This window comes from Heteronotia binoei, chromosome 1 (assembly GCF_032191835.1).
Source record: "Heteronotia binoei isolate CCM8104 ecotype False Entrance Well chromosome 1, APGP_CSIRO_Hbin_v1, whole genome shotgun sequence".
Lineage (NCBI taxonomy): Eukaryota > Metazoa > Chordata > Lepidosauria > Squamata > Gekkonidae > Heteronotia > Heteronotia binoei.
This window is the reverse complement of record NC_083223.1, coordinates 148,827,471-148,845,744: the sequence shown is the minus strand read 5'-3', so window position 1 is coordinate 148,845,744 and position 18,274 is coordinate 148,827,471. Positions and strand designations below refer to the sequence as shown.

The 18,274-nt window shown below is 41.8% G+C and overlaps 1 protein-coding gene across 2 annotated transcripts in view; it reads left to right on the top strand.

Annotated features, from left to right (window-relative positions):
* Positions 1–6,220: 6,220 nt before the first annotated feature.
* Positions 6,221–18,274, top strand: part of UNC93A (unc-93 homolog A) — a 51,516-nt gene continuing 39,462 nt past the window's right edge. The window contains exons 1-3 of one of the 2 annotated variants that reach the window (XM_060242285.1): positions 6,221–6,332; positions 17,148–17,350; positions 18,053–18,234. In XM_060242285.1, coding sequence (XP_060098268.1) covers positions 17,246–17,350; positions 18,053–18,234 — 287 coding nt within the window. In that variant the 5' untranslated portion in view covers positions 6,221–6,332; positions 17,148–17,245. Of the gene's footprint in view, positions 6,333–16,933; positions 17,049–17,147; positions 17,351–18,052; positions 18,235–18,274 lie in introns of those variants that run through there. The other variant, XM_060242276.1, reaches the window with a different exon arrangement.

The following is an 18,274-nucleotide window of genomic DNA, read 5'->3' as shown; positions in this document are numbered from 1 at the left end:
TAAAAACACTAAAACAATTGAAACAGCAGCCAAATGACAGTCACAGAATCAGTAAGCTAAAATCAAAAATAGTAGCAATAAAACTTCAAAGGCCTTCTGGATTAAAAAAAAAATTCTTTTGGAAGGCCTAAAAAGATTAAGCAAGTCTTGTTCCTGTGTGGGAAAAGTGAATCCCTGCTGGCCAAACTTCAGGTAACATGTTTGGCAACCTACCTGGGGATTATATATCCCTTTTCAGTTGCTGCACTAATTGACAGGGACAACTGGAATAGGCCTGACAACTAGTGTATTTTTATAGTAACAGCTATAGGGACCCTCCCCCCCCCCAAATAAACAATAAATAAATATTTTTAAAGCCAAAAGAAAGTACACATTAATGTTATCAGTCACTTTACTATTTGGATTTTGAAGAATTGCAGATTTATACCCCACCCTTCTCTCTGAATCAGAGACTCAAAGCAGTTTACAATCTCCTTTATCTTCTCCCCCCACAACAGGCACCCTGTGAGGCAGGTGGGGCTGTTTAGTTATGGCTAACCAAGGCCATTCCGGCAGGTGTAAGTGGAGGAGTGGGGAATCAAACCCGGTTCTTCCAGATAAGAGTCCACGCACTTAACCACTTCACCAAACTGGCTCTTTTGGTCATGTCAACTACTATTTTTTTTCAAATAGAAAGCTATGACAGCCCTGTCCACTTCCCTCCCTCAGCATGGCCAATGGCTGGGGCTGATGAGATTTGTAGGCAAAAAACATCTGGAGAGCTACCGTTTGCCACCCCTGGCCTATACCCTTATTAGAGTCTTTTGCCCTCTAGCAGAGGTGGCCCCTTGGATTCAATCAGGAATCCCCCTTGATAAAACTTTTCAGAAGATATTAACATCTGCTCCTTATTCCCCCCTCCCATTTGGTTTCACTCCGCTTGCGGAGAGGGCGGGATATAAGTCGAACGTAATAAATAAATAAACTGATCACAAGTTCTCTCATGATTACCCAATTACCATATCCTTGAATCCAGACTTGAAAGAGATATGGATGATATCTGCAGGAACCCTAATCATGGACACCTGTGAGCTGGAGTAGGCCTGCTAATAATCACTTCAACCTTCAAGAAAAATTAGGGTGGTTTGCCACACAGCCTTCAAACCTGTTTTCAAAGCCTGGGCTTGGCCCTAGAACAGAAAGAAGAAATGCCTTGGAATTTGCACACTGACATCCCCACATAAGTGAATAACCATGATAACAGAATGATCTTTCAGGATTAGGGGAAAAGAGGTGGCAAATCTTAACCATAGGTTAAGAAATAAACACTGAAATTCTACTCCAGTATTGCTTTTTTGTAGATTTGGTGGAGGTGTTCGGTTGGTTTTGCACGTGTGTGTTTTAATTTGTAACTCATATGAATGTTATGCTTTCAAAGAAATAAAGAGACTGAAAGGAGGGAGGAAATTACAGAAGGAAAAAGTAGAGGAGGAAACATGCACACATTAGACTGCTATATTGTATTATTCAATATATTAAAAGTAGGACATCCAAACTAAAAAGAATGAGCAAATAATGCACATTAATACCACATGGAAACTCCAACCAATGCAAAATGATTTCCACACTATTATAGAATAGATATGCTGCAATGTACTGGGTTCAGAGATGTTCAACTGCGTGAACATGATAGAGGTTTACAAGATAATGCATGGGATGGAGAAAGTAGAGAAAGAAGTACTTTTCTCCCTTTTTCACAATACAAGAACTCGTAGGCATTCGATGAAATTGCTGAGCAGACAGGTTAAAACGGATAAAAGGAAGTACTTCTTCACCCAAAGAGTGATTAACATGTGGAATTCACTGCCACAGGAGGTGGTGGAGGCCACAAGCATAGCCACCTTCAAGAGAGGTTTAGATAAAAATATGGAGCAGAGGTCCATCAGTGGCTATTAGCCACAGTGTGTGTGTGTGTGTGTGTGTGTGTGTGTGTGTGTGTGTGTATATATATATATATATATATATATATATATATATATATATATATATATATATATATATATAGTCACTATTTGGTTGCCGAGCCCTGAAGTCCTGTACTGATTGCTGGCAGGGCCTTAGCCGCCCCCCCCAAAAAAAATTCCAGAGGCTCATGGCCCGGAGCCCCACCCCACCATAGTTTACACCTATGATGGCTAGTAGACTTGTCAGCCTCCAGGTCCTGGTAAGGGTTCCCCCAGTTTTGCAGGCTCCTCCCCATTGCCAGCCGGCTGGTAAGTGGGGAGAAGCCCTACCCCAACAGCCATGATGTGCTGTTCCATCTCAGCAGGTTTAGAAACTTGCAGACTGCTTGTGTTTTGGAAGGTGTGTGTGAGCCTTTGAATCTCAGCAAGACTTAAGCTGGGCGCAGGTAGGCAGAGCCATGTGGTTCTTCATGGTGAGAGACAGGAAGAGAGAGAGCACAGTCCCTCTGCTTTGCATTCTTTTCAGAAGTCATTTGTATAGTAAAAGGGATAGTAAAGAGTTAACTAGATTATGAGTTAACTGATTATTAGATGGAGGAAAATTCCATCTCCTCAACTGCTCTGCTCAGTACTTTTGTTTTCCTATGTTAGTCTAAAGTTGGTTGAAATACAAAAGATTGCTACCGCCAGCAACTCCCATGACTAAATTGCCCCAGTGAGATCACAAAAGTGTGGCTTTGCAAACTCTATTTATTTTGGCTGCTTTGTGTGTGTACATGTCCCTTTAAAAAGCCATGCTTGGAAATGCTTCCAAAGCCTGACAAGGGAATTTGTGGGGATATGACAAATTTCACTTTCATTTAGTGGAAGTGCAGCTGCTAGGGTAGGCAAAAAAAAAAAAAAACAGGGTGAGGAAATGAAGACTGTATTCAGGGGAATCACACTGCTGTATTTTTATTCCTTTATTTAGGGAATGGGAAAGTCTCCTAGCTCCATCCCCAGTCTCCTGGCTCCATCGACAATGTCCCCAGATATTTTGTGAGTTGGACCGGGCAACCCTAAATGCTTTGGTATGCAACAATGACAGACAGATATTGTTTTAAGGGAGAATTACAAAGAATACTGGATATTATTACTATTATCAAAGATTTCAGGTTTTCACGGCTGGTAACATCATTAGGGTTTGTAGAATCTTTCGGGATCAAGTGCCGTGTTCTACTGGAGAAAGTTTTCCTTCCAGACGTTTCGTTCTCAGCTGCGGAGAACATCCTCAGTGGCGTTGCAGCTGGAGCAGGCGCTCTGACCTTCTTGGCTGCTGTGCATTCACAGCAGCCAAGAAGGTCAGAGCGCCTGCTCCAGAAATTACTCCAGAGATTATTATTCATCTGAAATTAAGTATAAAAAATAATTTAATCAATTCTAAAGTTGTAAGTTAGTTTTGCACAATGTTCATGTTTGTATTTTTTCTATATTTATAATTTTAAAAATCTAATGTTTTCATCTCATGTTTCTGTAGGGGAATAAAACCATTGTATATTAATTTCGTCCACTATTAATGCAGACAATGTCAATCAGGTAGAAAGCCAGGCATGCATTGTTTCAGATAATGAACTGTTGTGAGATTCCATTTTCTAGGACATTGGTAATTAGGTTCTAAGGCCTTTGGCTGACCTGCAATTTCTGGAGTTTCTTCTATATATAGTAGAACAAACAAGATTTTCTGGTTTGCATTCAGCTGTTCTTCTCACCACACCCTTCAGTGCAAGATAGAAGAAACTGAGAAGCTCTATAGACACTGAGGGATTTGTTTTCATGTTCTTTAATTTTTGTTCTACCTTGCTCTGATTTTAAAAGTACTGATTAATTGAAAACACTTAAATAAATAAAATAAATAAATAAAATATATATAAATAAAAATATATATAAATAAAAAAATTACTTTACTTTTACTTTATTTGAAGATGTGGTAGAATTAATTCAGTCTTTAACACTGAATCATTGAATCATTGAAATGGCATTCTTCCGAAGTGCTGTTATTGGGGATTAATCCTTTATAATTAGCATTTTTAATACTTTGGACAATTTTAGTATCTTGAAATGGCCTCTTTAAAGCTGGCAGATTTTTTAAACTCTGTTCTGGCTATTATACTGTCTGAAATAAACACAAATAGTTTGTTTATGATGAAACAGAACACATGTCTGCATGCAACATCTACATAAATATTACCAAATAGGGTAGGGTTGCCAATCCCCAGGTGGGCAGTAAATAAGGAAACTTGCAGTGTGGAGTTTAGGCAAAGCAAGAAAAACACCATGCACCAAATGTTGCAATATAAGTGCAAAACACTCTTTTACTCAACCACTTTATCACTGTAATTCTTAAATGTCCTTCAAAGCAAGTAAACAATCCTTAGTAGAAACTCAAACTTTAAATGTTGCCAGGTATGAGAATCGTTGGTGCATAGTGATAAGATATGACTGTGAGCTGTCGCCTAAGCATGGGTTCCAGAGTGTAAAAATAGTGGCCAGAGGAAGTGTAAAGGAAACACGAACTTGAACCTAGGATTCATGTTGCTGCTACTACACCTGTTGAATTACTCTTCAAAGAGGAACAGCCGGGCTATCTGCACCTCTCAACAGAAAGACAAGACGACAACAGATTTTCATACCTGCCAACAGTTAAAGTTTAAGTTTCTACTAAGGACTGTTTACTTGCTTTGAAGGACATTTAAGAATTACAGTGATAAAGTGGTTGAGTAAAAGAGTGTTTTGCACTTATATTGCAACATTTAGTGAGCGGTGTTTTTCTTGCTTTGCCTAATCCCCAGGTGGGGGCAAGGGATCCCCCAGTTTGGAAGGCCTGCCCCCGCTTCAGGGTCATCAGGGAAATGTCTGCTGGGCACTCCATTATTCGCTATGAAGACCAGTTTTCATAGGGTACAATGGAGAATTGATCCATGGGTATCTGGGGCTCAGGGGGCTGTTTTTTGAGGTAGAGGCACCAAATTTTCAGCACAGCATATGATGCCTCTCCCCAAGATACCTTCCAAGTTTCAAAGGGATTGGACCAGAGGGTCCAATTCTATGAGCCCCCCCAAAAGGTGCCCCTATCCATTATTTCCAATGGAGGGAAGGTGTTAAATGTGATGGCCAGAACTCCCTTGGAGTTCAATTATGCTTGTCACAACCTTGCTCCTGACTCCACCCCAAAGTCTCCTGGTTCCCCCCACAAAGTCTCCTGGCCCCACCCACAAAATCCCCAGATATTTCTTAAATTGGACTTGGCAACTCTAAAATTGGGAAGTGTCACCAGAGGTTTTAAGGGGAGGCTAATGCCCTTGTGTTCTGTTAACATACAGCTGAGTGCCCCATAATGTTTTCTTCTAACAGAAATCAGCAGAGTAACCATGACAGACAGTGAACATAAGAACCTAAGAGAAACCATGTTGGATCAGGCCAATGGCCCATCCAGTCTAACACTCTGTATCACAAAGTGGCCAAAAAGTCACCATCAGGAGGTCCATCAGTGGGGTCAGGACACTAGAAGCCCTCCCACTGTGCCCCATCCCCATGGTGGAGGACAAAGAGTCTTGTGGCACCTTAAAGACTAACAGATTTACTGAAGCATAAAGTGAACTAACCCCTGAAAGGTTATGCAATTTATCAGTCTTTAAGGTTCCACAAGGCCCCACTTTGTAACAAAGACTGTGAATTAGATCAGACTTCCTCTTGTCACATTTTCATTCCTGAGCTGGTGAAACCATTTAAGAGATCAGGTGAGAAGAAGCAATGGGCTGGGTGATCAGAGTGGCATGAGCACAGAGTCAATGTGAGGAGGCCCCTTTCTTTGATGGAAGAGGCTCTTCCTCTGGAGAAAGTACTGGAGGAAGGATCCATGCTATCCTGACAGCAGTGGTAGGACCCAAACCAATGGGTCTCAGATGCATTGACTTTCTCCTCTCCCTCTCAAATCAATCATTGGTCATTCATTATTATCATGCTTTGATCTTCCAAGATGTGGAAGACTATTTTATGATATTGAGATGTGGAAGACCATTCTATGATATATCTGTAGAAAGAAAGGAGGTAGTTTTCCAAGTGAAATGGCACACTCTTGTGCAACTACTTAAAGGTGTTTATCAGAAAGAGGGAGTTTCCAAGTAAGGGAAGGCACAAACCAAGGTTTTCCGTATGTTGCAAGACTAACTTGTCTCTTGACATGAGCGGCAAAGGAGGAGTGCCTTCTGTCTCCATTCAAATTACACAAGAAGGGACTGCTGAATCTCAGAAGGACAAGGGCTGCTCTGAAAAGGTAGCCTCTTGAGAGACTATTCTCAGCATTACTTCCATCACTGCTGCAATTGGTATGAACAAGAAACAATTCCAAAGGTAATTTGTTGAACAAGCTAGAGTGGGCTAAGATCTGCATGCATTGTGGTTGGGAGGAAGCAAGAAAAACAAGTGCGTTCTTCCTGCTGTCATGCATTAACAGAAGATTGCAAATCTTAAGGCTTGTCAACAAAGTGGAAACCAGGCTGCTTGTGCATATGATCTAGCACAGAGCACTCCCCTCTATGGAGGAGACCCATGGCTAAATGGCTCGTGTTTTGCATGATGAACATTGCAGCTTCAGTCTCCAGTGTTTCCAACTAATTAGAATATTAGGTATCAGGGCTGAGGAAGATCCTTGCCTAAGATTATGGAAAGAGGTTGCCAGATGGATAGAGAATCCTGGCCTAAATCTCCTTTGTAAAACTGCTGCTAATGTGGAGCAAAAAAATTCACATGGAATAGAAAGGGTTTAGGGAACAAGTCTCTGTATTTATATGCAGTAGATAAACTAAGGAATGATGAGGGAGTATCTTTCAGAGTATCATAGGGTGACTCTAATTTTGTGGGTCAGATTAATCACAGGCCATCTTAGCTTTTTTACAAGTAATATTATCTCAGCATGCAGATATGTGGTCCCTTCTGTTTTGTCTCACCTGCTGTCATGATGGCCTTATTACCAGCTCAGAGGTCAGACACTTTTGAGTCGTCAGTGGTTCATGCTGAATTGGAGTGCACTCTTTTCTCAGAAATCTTTTCTCAGACATTCAGTTTGAAAAGACTATATGGGAAATAATTGGTGCAAAAAAGATAGCAGAGCCTGTCTACTTTGAGAAGTAAAAACTTCTCAAAGTAGCAAGATAAAAATGTGATTTTTTTAAAAAAAAGTAATTTAAAAAAAACAGTAGTTCAGGAGACTATGCATGATGGTCTTTCCTCATAGTTCTTAACACCAGATAGCTTCAGAGATGATAATGGAGTTTTGAGGTTAATGAGAAAAGCAGCAGCAGTTGGATTGTATAATAAAATCTAATCAGAATTACCACATTACAGGAAGAACAAATTCCTTCATTCCTGCTCATACTTGTATCTTTTGTAACAATGTTCATCACAACCTCTCTGCCTTTCTCTCTTGCTTTGCCAATATGGGGAGGCGAGATTCTATTTAAAATATGAAAGTTAGGGAAAATATGAACGTTAGGGGAGGCTGGTAGACTGCATTTGGAGAGCCTTTAACACCTCCAAATGCCATTTTTCTCTTAGGCATTACCTGTAAACATGTCACAAACAAATCATCAGTGATTTCATGACATCAGTAGTCTATAGAGCAATGTTCAGATCATTTCAGAACTCTTCACAGCAAGCAGTCTGTATACTTGACATTAGCTGCCATGCTTATCAGAACTGAAACGAAACGGTCAAGAAAGGCTGAAGTCATGACAAGCTCAGCAAGAACCAGCTCAATAACTCTATTATGCATTTGGTCAGGTTCACAGTTTTCAAGTTGCTCAATCTTAGTGAAAATATTATGTTTTATCAATATAGTCAGGCCAGCTTTACATCAGCCTTTAGAACCGTCTCTGTAGGCTGGTAAGGAGAAGGAGCCAAAACCATTAATCTTAAAATCACTTGTTGACCATGTTTCCTGCAAACATATACCATCAAAATTATTGAGAAAGTTGATAAAATCGATATCCCGCTTTTTATTATTCCAGCCTGATATATTCCATGATACTAAGTGAACAGGAGGCAACAGCTGTCTTCATTTGACCTCCTCCCGCTTCCCCAGTCTGGGGACTGGATTAGCTGCTGTGGCAGTTTTAAACTGGGAGCATGTTGTTTATGCCATGCACTAAAATGGTTTTATGTGCATTTTATATTTGTTTTAACTATTTTAAATTGTTATAACCCGCCCTGACCCTTATGGGAGGGAGGGATAGAAATCGAATTAAATAAATAAATATTGGTGCAGAAAACAGGAAGTTGGATATTCTGGGGAACTGGAGTTTAATTGCATTCATATAGGCAAAATGTAAGCAAAGGTGAACTTTCTTAGTGTGACAGATGGGGATCATTAATCTCTGTGGTCTCTTTTTTGTTGTTCATTTCTGTGATCTCATTGTATGAGAGCTTTTAATTGGAAGTGTTTGGAATATGCATACATGGGTCAGTTTTATCTTAGATGTCCTCACAGAAAGAATGAGTGTCAAAACTGATACATAGCAGGCCTTTGGGAAACATTCTCAGCTTGGTACAATTTAAAAAAACAACAACCTTTCAGCCTTATCAGATTTCTGTGGTGAAGATTCTGTGCATTCCTTAGAAGGGAATCACTGGAGGAGAGTAGAAAATCCAGTCCCTGGACAGGAATAAAGAACAAGCTAGGCTGATCTCAAAAGCATTTTTTTTAAATGCCTCCATTTATTTATTTATTTATAACAAGCATGCAGAATTTTCATATGCTGCAGAGCATGAGGCTCTAATGAAAGTTACACTGAGGAATATTATTGACATGTTTTATGAGACTTGATATTTGGGGTATCAGCTCAAAAGGCTGGAGGGTGTAAACTTTCCAGGGTTCAGTTCTGGAAATTGTTCCTCACAATCTATTCCTCACTGAATAGCAAGCTAAAATGTAATGTCATATTAGCTCCCTTATGCCTGCCCTGCATAAAATATTATCACATCATGACTTTCCAGCAGAAAGCTCTAGACAATTCCTGTCAATTTGGAGAACTATTTTCAAGTAAATTTGGCAATTGAGGTGGGGGGGGGGGCCCATTGTGATAAAAAGTTCTCTTTGAGTTTCAAGTTTGCCAACTTTGTATTGCTTTCTGAATTGGGTTTGTCTTTTTTTGAACTTCCACTTTGTTTCATGCTGAGAACCTAACTTGTTTCTGTACAATTCATATAGGTCAAGTGTTACACTGATCCACTGTAGAAATGCATTCAGTTCTTCATTTAAAGAATGTCAAATTCAAGGAATTACCATATGCATTAATAAGGGGTTGGATACAGCAGTCTGCTCACAGAGGGATTGTGGGTCATCCCAGATTTTCCAGTCACACAACTGTGACTTCCAGCCATGGGAAACTGATCCCTAGGATTGTGGAGGGAGTAATCACCATTCAGGTTGGTGGGCTGGAGTAAGTAGGGAATGCCTCTTCCATCAGCAGCACCCCACTGACAGAAAAGAAAGCTCCACTGATGGAACAGCAGGAAGGGTAAAGTATCTATGTTCTTCTAGTATCAGTATTTTTCAGGGACGAAATATATAGCAGGGAAGAAAAAATACACCAGACTGAGTTACAAAGCAGAAGAAAGTTGCTTTAGGACTTATCTCTGTCATAAATTTAACTTGGGTTATAGAAACCAAAAGTGACAGCCCTTAATGGTAAGGATTTTCACAATGTAATAATTCCCCCCCCCCCACTTCCACTGAAGTGCTCCAAAATTGCAGAGTATCTACATAAGAGGTTCTCAAGTTGTATCCTCAGTCCTTCCCCCAAATGAAATATATAATTATTCAAACTTCTCTAAATGAAGATAAGGAAATGAGTCTCACATTTTGGCCAACATAGTATAGTGGTTAAGAACAGTGAACTTCTCTTGCAAGGCTCCAAGACATCCTGGCATCTATTAGTTCCATCTCTGGCCTATGTATTAATCACTCTGAATCTTCTGTTCTGCCTTTTAGCTTATCTCTGATTCATATCTATGAACCCACTATCCTTATCAATGGTCTCAATCAATGCTGCCTTATCTTGGTGTCCACCTACCTTGGAACTGGAAAAACATTCTTAAGGTTAATCATCTGGTTGAATTTAATGAAATTACATCTAACTTTGCTAAATGGGAAAAAGCAGATCCTATAATTTGCTGATCGCCTGCACCTTTTGAAATCTTTTGTTGTTTCCAAGCTTCTTTTTCTATTTCACACCATACCCATGGAAATTCCTCCTCCACTCCTGTGTCAATGGCAATCGACATTCCATTGGCAACACAAAAAGCCTCACATAAACTTCCATATGCTCAGAAGAAAATGCTCTTTGGGAGGTCTAAACTATCCAAACTTATCAGTATACTATCAGACATCCCATGTAATGAATTCAGTTAAACTAGCCCATTGTTGGAATCTTCTTGAATAGTCTAAACACCCTCATTCAGTTGTGGAACCTCTTTCCATTGGTGACTTTTTATGGTTGACCACCTCCTCTAGAACCAACATCAATCAAGTACAACCCATTTCTTTCATCCATCTTCAAGATCTGTGATGCCCTAAGGCCTGCATTACTTCCAACTATTTCTCAATTTTCCTCATTTCATCATCAACCCTGGTTTAATCCTGACAACTGCTCTGCTCAACTAATAACTTTGAAACAGGCAAATGTCAGTCATCTAATTGATATTTCCTCTCATATTGGCCTACTCTCAAAATCTGATTTGGATCAGAAATTTGGCTCATCCCTGCCTTGGTAGTTTTACTTTCAATTAAATCATGCAATGTTCCTACTTAATCTTCCTAGAATCTTGAAAACTCCAATGACTGCCTTTGAGAAATTGTTTGTTAGTTCCAAAGGTCAGATTTCCTCCATCAATGACATCATATTGCATCTTACTAGTGTTACTCCACCGAATTCCCAAAGTAAACGGAATCAGACTGTAACATCACAATTTCCACTGACCAATGGGAAGATATATACTCTTCGTCTTTATTTAATTCGCCTGTGACCACTATGAGGCTACAATCCTTCAAACTCCTTCAGAGATAGTGCATCTCAAGGTTGAGCTACCTTTCTGGAAGGGAATTCCCCATTATGCTGGAAAAAAAATGTGGCAAGATTGGGACATAAACCCACTGCTGGTGGTGACATCCACTAATAGAGATCTTTTGGGAAGATATTCTTAAGCAAGTTGAACTCATTACTATTATAAAATTCCTTTTTCTCCTGAGCTGTCCTTTCTAAATATATGGGATGGTTTGAGTATCCCAAAAATCTGACAGGAGTTAATTGTCAATACTGGTTGCTGCAAAATCTTCAGTTGCATCCTTCTGGAAGGCATCACATGCCCCTACTAGAACAAACTGGTTGAAACATGTCTGGGATCACTTCCTTATGGCAAAAATCACTGATACGTTGATACAATCTAAAAATTTCCCCCAAACAACCTATTTATCTGAAAAATGGCTACCTTTTATTACTTATATCTCCCTTTCCAAGATCTCTCTATACATGATCTGTTGCACTTAAAAATGCTTTAATCTTGATTCCATTTGGACCCCTTACAACATTATCTAACACCACTCTCTCTCTCGGCTTCACTTCACGAACGAAGATTTAGGAAGGGTGCAGTAGTCCACGTCTGCTGCAGGCTCGCTGGTGGCTGACAAGACCAATGCGGGACAGGCAAATCCGGCCACAGTGGCTGCAGGGAAAAGTCTGATTTGGGGTTGGTGCTGTAGCAGTGCGATTCTTCCTCAATCTCCTTTTGTCCTCAAGACCAGCTATGCGTGCGTTCTCAAAGGAAGAGACAGCTTGGTGGATGGTGTGCCTCCATGCTTTGCGATCTGAGGCTAGGTCAGACCACTGGTGATGGTTGATGCGACAGGTGCCAAGGGATTTCTTCAAGGAGTCCTTGTACCTCTTCTTTGGTGCCCCTCTATTTCGATGGCCGGTGGAAAGTTCGCCATACAGAGCAATCTTGGGAAGGCGGTGGTTTTCCATCCTAGAAATATGCCCTGCCCAGCGCAGCTATGTCTTCAACAGCAGTGCCTCGATGCTTGTAACCTCCGCCCTCTTGAGGACTTCAGTGTTGGTCACAAAGTCACTCCAGGGGATGTTGAGGATGGTGCGAAGGCAGAGCTGATGAAAGCGCTCAAGGAGTCGCAGGTGATGACGGTATAAAACCCGTGATTCGGAGCCGTAGATGAGGGTTGTCATCACAACCGCTTTGTAAACATTGATCTTTGTGCCTTTTTTCAGATGCTTGTTGCTCCACACTCTTTTGTGCAGTCGGCCAAATGCACGGTTTGCCTTTGCCAGCCTGTTGTCAATCTCCTTGTCGATCTTGGCATCTGAGGAGATGATGCACCCCAGGTAGCTGAACTGCTGGACTGTCTTCAGAACTGATTCACCCACAGTGATGTAGGGAGGGTGATAATCTTCCTGGGGTGCAGGCTGGTGGAGAACTTCTGTCTTCTTCAGACTAACTTCTAGGCCGAATAGCTTGGCAGCCTCTGCAAAGCAGGACGTCATATGCTGCAGAGCTGATACCGAGTGGGAGATGAGTGCAGCATCATCAGCAAACAGTAGCTCTCGGATAAGTTTTTCCATTGTCTTGCAGTGAGCCTTTAGTCACCTCAGGTTGAACAGGCTGCCATCAGTGCGATAGCGGATGTAGACACCATCGTCATCATCTAGATCTACTGCGGCTCTCTGAAGCATCATGCTAAAGAAGATCGTAAAGAGAGTTGGTGCGAGAACGCAGCCTTGCTTTACACCTGTGCCTATTGGGAAGGGCTCTGAGAAGTCGTTGCAGTGTCTGACTTGGCCTCGCTGGTCTTCATGTAGCTGGATGATCATGCTGAGGAACCTTGGGGGACATCCTAAACGTTCCAAGATTTGCCACAGGCTTTTCCTGCTAACGGTATCGAAAGCTTTGGTAAGGTCGAGAAAAGTCACATATAGACCCTTGTTCTGTTCCCTGCATTTCTCTTGGAGCTGCCTGAGAACAAATACCATGTCAGTGGTGCTCCTGTTAGCTCTGAAGCCGCACTGGCTCTCTGGGAGGAGTTCTTCTGCAATGGTGGGCACCAGTCTGTTCAGGAGTATTCTGGCAAGGATTTTGCCTGCGATGGAGAGCAGGGTTATCCCCCGGTAGTTGGAGCAGTCTGACTTTTCCCCTTTGTTCTTGTGTAGAGTGATGATGATTGCATCGCGAAAGTCCTGTGGTAGTTTGCCTTGTTCCCAGCAGGTGACAAGTACTTTGTGAAGTGAGCAATGTAGTACTGTGCCCCCAAGCTTCCAGATCTCTGGTGGGATTCCATCAACTCCCGCTGCCTTGCCACTTTTCAGTTGCTTGATGGCTTTAACAGTCTCTTCTAGGGTGGGGATCTCATCCAACTCTGTTTTTACTGGTTGAAGTGGGGTGAGGTGGATTGCTGAATCTTGAACTACACGGTTGGCACTGAAGAGAACCTGAAAATACTCCGACCACTGGTTCAGTATGGATGCCTTGTCTGTGAGGAGCACTTGGCCGTCTGCACTACGCAAGGGACTCTGAGCCTGATATGATGGGCCATATACTTCCTTCAGGGCTTCGTAAAACCCTCTTAAATCACCAGTGTCTGCACACAGCTGGGTTCTCTCTGCAAGCTTGGTCCACCACTCGTTCTGAATGTCTCGAAGCTTGCGCTGGAGGTTGCTACATGCAGCGCAAAAGATTGCTTTTTTCCTGGGACAGGAGGGCTGAGCAAGATGTGCTTGGTAGGCAGATCTCTTTTTCGCTAGTAATTCTTGGATCTCTTGATTGTTCTTGTCAAACCAGTCCTTCCTTGTGGAGAACCCGAGAACTTCTTCAGAGATCAACAGGATGGTAGTTTTTAGGTGTTCCCAGAGTGCTTCTGGAGAAGGGTCTGTGGGGCAACTGTGGTCCTCAGTTCTTGACTGGAGTTTTGCATGGAAGGCAGCTTTAACTTCGGCTGACTGAAGGCTGCCAACCTGAAGCTTCTTCCGAGGGATACCTCCTCTCCTGGGTGTGGGTTTAAAGTGAAGACGGAGATTGCAGCGTACAAGACGATGATCCGTATGACATTCCGCACTGGGCATTACTCGGGTGTGTAAGACATCTCGAAGGTCTCTCTGGCGCACCAGAATGTAGTCGATAAGGTGCCAGTGCTTGGACCGTGGGTGCATCCAGGTTGCCTTCAGGCTGTTCTTCTGCTGAAAGATAGTGTTGGTGATGGTGAGCTGGTGCTCCGTGCAGAATTCTAGCAGAAGGCGCCCGTTATCATTGCAGTTGCCAATGCCGTGTTTGCCAAGTACTCCTTTCCAGGCTTCTGAGTCTTTACCTACTCTGGCATTGAAGTCGCCAAGGATGATCACCTTGTCCTCTGTAGGGGTCTTCCGTACGAGGTTGCGTAGATCAGCATAGAACTTGTTCTTTTCTTCAGGATCTGCTTGAAGGGTTGGGGCATACACACTGAAGAGGGTTGCATGCTGCTTGTTTTGAAGTGGGAGGCATATGGACATGATGCGATCTGAGTGACCTGTTGGCAGGTTTTCGAGTTTGGAGGCAATGAAGTTCCTGACCATGAAGCCAACGCCAGAAAGGCGGCTCTCAGCCTTTGACTTACCCGACCAGTAGAGGGTATAGCCGGCACCATGTTCTTGAAGACTACCTTCCTCAGGGAAACGGACCTCACTGAGAGCTGCTATGTCAATATTCAACCTGAGAAGTTTGTGGGCAACTAGAGCAGAGCGTCGTTCAGGGCGACCACTGTCTACTGTGTCAAGCATGGTTCTGATGTTCCAGCATGCAAGCTTTAGTTTTTGCACACTTTGTGAGGCAGGTGCATGCCTTTTCTTTGTTATTATTTTTTGACCGCAAGTAAGGATGCCCGTTGACCGCGGCTAGCCAACTGGGGTGGGGAGACGAGCTTTGTTTAGGCCACCTTTTCTAGGCCCCTCTCCGTGTGGAGAAAGCAGTGCTGTCCCTAGATAAGGCTGCTTGGTCGTTCAGGGTGCTGCCGAAAAATGCTTTCGTCTCCGGGTCAGCATCAGGCGACCAATACCCTGAACCGCCTACATGCAGGATCGGGACTGCGGCTTCCAGTGGCACCACTAGTTTTCAGCTAAACTACCTTATGTAAGCCACAACACAGGTATCATTGTTACAGTATATCTTTGTTATATTTGTTATATTTATTATACTTGTTTTATTTTTCTTATTTACTTTATCCTTTATATTTGTAGTCTCTCTGAATATCAGTAATACTTAATTGTACCAAACGTAACTGCACCTAAGTGTTCTATGTATTCTTACATTGCACCTGGTAGTGTATTGATTTATTGCTATAGACAGTTATGAACTTGACAGCTGGATTTTTCTTTACACTTTGTTCAAGTTTAGTATAACTAATTTCCATTTCTCAATACTGTATTTAACTTGTTGTTTCAATAAACAGCTGTTTCTATTTTTTTTAAAAAAAGAACAGTGGACTCTAATTTGGAGACCTGACTTCTCCACATGAAGCCTGCTGGGTGACCTTGGGCCAGTCACTGTTCTCTCAGAACTCTCGCAGCTCCACCTACCTCACAAAGTGACTGTTTTTAGGCTTTGAGACTCCTTAAGATAGAGAAAGGTACAACAACTGACTCTTCTATAAGTAGGAAACGTTTTCATGTGGCATTGGGTCAGTAAGGCAGCTGTTGATATATGAAAGCTGAATCACATGGATCACTGGGTGATGTCCACACATGAGTCACAACTGCTGCCAGGAATGTGCAGTGCTGGCAGTGCAGTCCTCTGGCAATAGGAGTGAGCCATGTGATGAATGGTTTACACTGTGGGATCTGAGACAAGCAGAACTACTGTGGCAGATAAACATGTAATGTGACAATCAGCCCCATAAAATAAAGACAAATGGATTACCAGGCAGCAATCAGTCTTGTGCACTCTGCTTCGGACCAAATAAATCAATAAAGTAACATAGTGCTCTCTAGTGGCTGGTTCAGTGGTTTCCGGATCCATATTTCCCTTGGAGATAGTCTTCTTCAGTTGTGATTACTTTCTCTAGAGGAGTAACCATTCTACTTTGTTGTGGAAAAACCCACAAAGATTCCTGCAGCACCTTAAAAACTAATTTACTGTGACTTAAACATGAATGAACTAAAAGCCCTTTATTAGATGCATGAAAATCATGTAGTAAATTAGCAGGGGTGTGTACATGTTTACAGGGAGGGAAGTCTATAAAAAGATGTGGCCAAAAATATGAACTGTAGAGGAAAGTACTGCTGCCTATTGTTTTTCATAGACGGTCAACTGTCATTTTGCTCTCCTCTGTATTCCTGAGATCGATAGATGCAGAGGAATACTAATATATGAATGCAAACATATTTCAAGATTGGAACCCTTCCCATTGAAAATACCTTTTATTTCAGTGCTCAGATACATGAGAACAAACAGGCTTTAGGTAAACAAAAGAAAGAGGAATTATATTAGGCCATGATCCAGTCAGAGTTATGCATTTCAAAATCCTTTTGATTTTAGTGGGCGTTTTAAACATGTGCATTTAACTCTCCCATTGAAATTAACAGGAAATCAAAAGTGCTTAACTCCAGCTAGCCTGTGCCATAAAAAAGCCAACATGCAAAGTTTCTCCAGAACTAACTGAGATAAGGATTACATGAGCTATCCTTACTTTTTGCATGAAGCATATTTGCTGTGGTTTCAGTCTGTTATTATCCTGTCACATAAATATCCTAGATTATTAAAGTGCTATGCAGTCTGGTTAATAATCCTGGTACATAGCCTTCTGAACGACCTTTTGATCTTTACCCTTTAAATCTTATCTGTAACCATTTCCCACCCATGCCTTGGAGTTGCATTCTTCCGTTCATGCCTTTTACCTTGAGAGCAATATGTTATGCTATATAAGGGCAATGTGAATATTTGCCTCATCATCAGAAGTGAGTCTGTAGCTGAGTGTAAGGGGGCACATATTAATGCAGATAAAAATCTCACCTCTGAAGTCCTGCCAGTGCTTCTTAGCAGGTGAATAAGTAACAAGAGTCTATGTATTTTTCAACATTACAAAAGCTAAAGTTCATTGACAGTTGTCTGAATGGTTAATGCAACATTTTTGCTTTACAGACGAAGTGAAACTAGAGCTTGGCTGCTGTTTTCCCCAACTTCCCTGGACTCTCTTCAACTGGAATGATTCCCTGAAGACCTTGAACTTCTAGACTTTAATGTTTTCTCACCCCAAAATGGAAAAAAATCTGAAGAATATCCTTGTTGTCTCATTTGGATTCTTGCTTCTGTTTACTGCTTATGGAGGGCTCCAGAGTCTACAGGTGAGAGGACTTAATTATGGTACTTCTTCCCCTAGGATGATGGAAGTCCATTCAGGAAAGATATACTGAATGAATGATAGCTCTGAAGTAGGCATGTGGAGTTCCAATGCAGACAGAAAGATGAGCCAGTAATAACTAAAAATGAACAGAATATAGCCCAGGAAACTCATAAAGTCCAGGTACGCCAGGTAAAAAAATTAAGACCAGCCAACTCACCTTTTATGCCCGGTAAGAAATGGTGTGGGCTCCCTGTTGGGAATAAAGAATACTTAAATCATTGTGGTAGAAAACACCTTTCTCATAACAAAGAGGCCCTAAGGCACTAAATGCCATACTTCCACTTGCAGTGCTAGTCAGTGGAGATGGAAAGAAAGGAGAGGGCCTTTCTTTTCCCCTTGTCCAAGATGTTTAGTTTCCAGAATTGGACAAGCCTCCTCCTACAACAGGGAGAGCACTGCATTCCCATTGGTTATAGACATTCCTGTGAACAGACTGGCTCTGCTTAATTCCCGTTTTAACCAGGGTCAGGTTCTTGCCCTAACATTTGTAGTAAATGAAGGCAGAAAGGTGGGGCATAAACTTTGTAAAATAAAAAATCAGTACAAAAATGAAGATGCTTTCTTGTACTTCACTCCACCACCTTGTCAAAGTCACCACTATTTGTTGTACATGTTTGCATCTGTTGCATTTTTGTCTCTACAGAGCAGTCTCCACTCTCAACAAGGCCTGGGTGTTGCCTCTCTAAGCGTTGTCTATGGAGGTCTTATCCTGTCTTCCATGTTTCTCCCGCCAATCCTCATTAAGAAATTTGGATGCAAGTGGACCATTGTAGGCTCCATGTGCTGCTATGTTACATTCTCCTTGGGCAACTTCTATGCCAGCTGGTATTACTGATAGCCTGCTTCTTCTGAAATCTGTAATCTT